This window comes from Protobothrops mucrosquamatus, unplaced genomic scaffold (assembly GCF_001527695.2).
Source record: "Protobothrops mucrosquamatus isolate PMUCROS unplaced genomic scaffold, P.Mucros_1.0 scaffold11844, whole genome shotgun sequence".
Lineage (NCBI taxonomy): Eukaryota > Metazoa > Chordata > Lepidosauria > Squamata > Viperidae > Protobothrops > Protobothrops mucrosquamatus.
The window spans coordinates 5,162-7,310 of record NW_015397622.1 but is presented as its reverse complement, the minus strand read 5'-3'; the positions used below and the strand labels follow the sequence as shown (position 1 = coordinate 7,310).

Sequence of the window (2,149 nt, the reverse complement as noted above, 5' to 3'; positions counted from 1 at the left end):
TTTATCTCTCTCTCTCTCTCTCTCTCCATCTCTATCTTTATCTCTTTTATCTTTCTCTTTATCCTTTATATCTCTATCTCTTTATCTCTCCATCTCTCTCTCACACACACATACACACATTCGCTCTGGGTCTCTCATTCTCTCTTACACATTCTCTCATTCTGGGTCTCTCATTCTCTCTCTTGGTCTCTCTCATTCTATCTCTATCTCTATCTATCTTTCTCTCTCTCTTCATCTCTCTATCTTTCTATCTCCCCCCCCCCCTCACGCAGGGCGCCTTCCTGGTGACGCAGGCCGTGGCCCGGGCGCTGGTGGAGAGCGGGGCCAGCGAGGGCTCCATCATCCACCTGGGCAGCGTGGTGGGCAAGGTGCGTGGGCCGTCACTCCCCGCGGGGGGACCCCGGCAGGGCTGGGGGGGGGAAGGAGGCTTGGCCCCTGGCCCCCTCCCCTCTGCCGGGCGAGCCCCCTCCCCACCTTCTCTCTCTCTCTCTCCGCCCCGGCCAGGTGGGGAATCTGGGCCAGGCGAACTACGCGGCTTCCAAGGCGGGGGTGGAGGCCCTGGCCAAGACCGCAGCCAAGGAGCTAGCCAGGTGAGGGGGGGGGGTTGGGGAGGGATCGGGCCCTAGCACGGTCGTTCAACCAGTCCGGCGTCCCCCGCTGACTTTTGCTCGCCGGGGCGGTCGCGAAAGGGGATCGCGTGACTCCGGGACGTAAGTAGTGGTCAGTGGCCAAGCGTCCGAAGGTAAATCGCGTGAGGCCGCGACGGTCGTAAGTACGAAAAACGGTCACGGGTCCCTTTTCCCGGTGCCGTCGTAAGCCGTACGCCAGGGGGTCTTCCCGCTTGGCCCGTTGATGACGTGTGGACTTCAACTCCCAGAATTCCCCAGGCAGCCACGCTGGCTGAGGGATTCTGGGAGTTGGGAGTCCACAAGTCTTACAGGGGGACACATTTTGGGGACCCTGATGCTGGCTTGGTATTCTACATCAGGGGGGTCTTCCAACGTGGCCCTTGGAGGACGTGTGGACTTCAACTCCCAGAATTCCTCAGCCAGGCACGCCTGGCTGAGGAATTCTGGGAGTTGAAGTCCACACGTCCTCCAAGGGCCACGTTGGAAGACCCCCTGATGTACGCCACGGGGCCTGCTTTAAGAAGGACCCACCTTCTTGGTGGGAGAGACGAGGGCGTTAAATCGGGGCCGGGCGTTGGGTGAACTGGGCAAACTGGGCGGGGGGCGGCCTTGAGAGAAGCTGGTGCACCCCAGTGGTCCATTTCTTTCCCCCCCCTCCTCCCAGGTACGGCATCCGTTGCAACACGGTTCTGCCGGGGTTTATCCGGACCCCCATGACGGACAAGGTCCCCCCCAAAGTCCTGGATAAGGTCAGCGTCTCCTGCAGGAGCCGATTGGGGTGGGAAGGGGGGGGCAGAGACATCTGGGGAGGGGGGGGAATGCTGGCTGATTTCCTTTCCTTTCCCTCCCCTAGTTCGCCGCCATGGTGCCCATGGGACGCCTGGGGGAGCCTGAAGGTGAGGCATACACACACACACAAACACACACACACACACACACCTGCTGGAGGGGAAGGGTGCCTCTGCTCATCTACAGAGTGTTCCTTGTGTCGTCTTGGGGCAAAGGTTCTCTCCGTCTCGGAGGCGGCCACGAAAAGAGGGCCGGGGGGGGCTTATGGGGCTAAGGGGGACAGTAGGCCTGGGGGGGTTTGAAAGGGGGGGAGGAATGGCATCCCTAGCTGGAGGTGGGGAGAGGAGGGCCAAAGGCCTAGACCCCGCTCTGGGTCCACACACGGGGTGCATCCAGCACCGCGATGGAGCGCGCAAGGAGCTGGACCTCAAGAGGATAAAAAAAAAACAAAAAACCCTTTTGCAGCTCGTGAGTTTTTCTGGAGTTTTTTCCCAGGAATAAAACTCGGAGCTTCCCAGACCCAGCAGGCACACACACACACACACACACACACACACACACACACTTTCCATCTATCTTTCCCCCCCAGATGTTGCAGATGTACACACACACACACACACACACACTTTCCATCTATCTTTCCCCCCCAGATGTTGCAGATGTACACACACACACACACACACACACACACTTTCCATCTATCTTTCCCCCCCAGATGTTGCAGATGTACA

General features: G+C 59.1%; 1 protein-coding gene across 1 annotated transcript; it reads left to right on the top strand.

Annotated features, from left to right (window-relative positions):
* Positions 1-272: 272 nt before the first annotated feature.
* LOC107301356 (estradiol 17-beta-dehydrogenase 8-like) lies at positions 273-1,525 on the top strand (the record flags this gene model as incomplete). The annotated part of the gene is made up of 4 exons (XM_015830592.1): positions 273-368; positions 505-590; positions 1,294-1,378; positions 1,483-1,525. Coding segments are annotated over 4 exons (310 nt in total), but the record flags the coding sequence as incomplete, so codon positions are not given.
* Between the last annotated feature and the right edge of the window lie 624 nt (positions 1,526-2,149).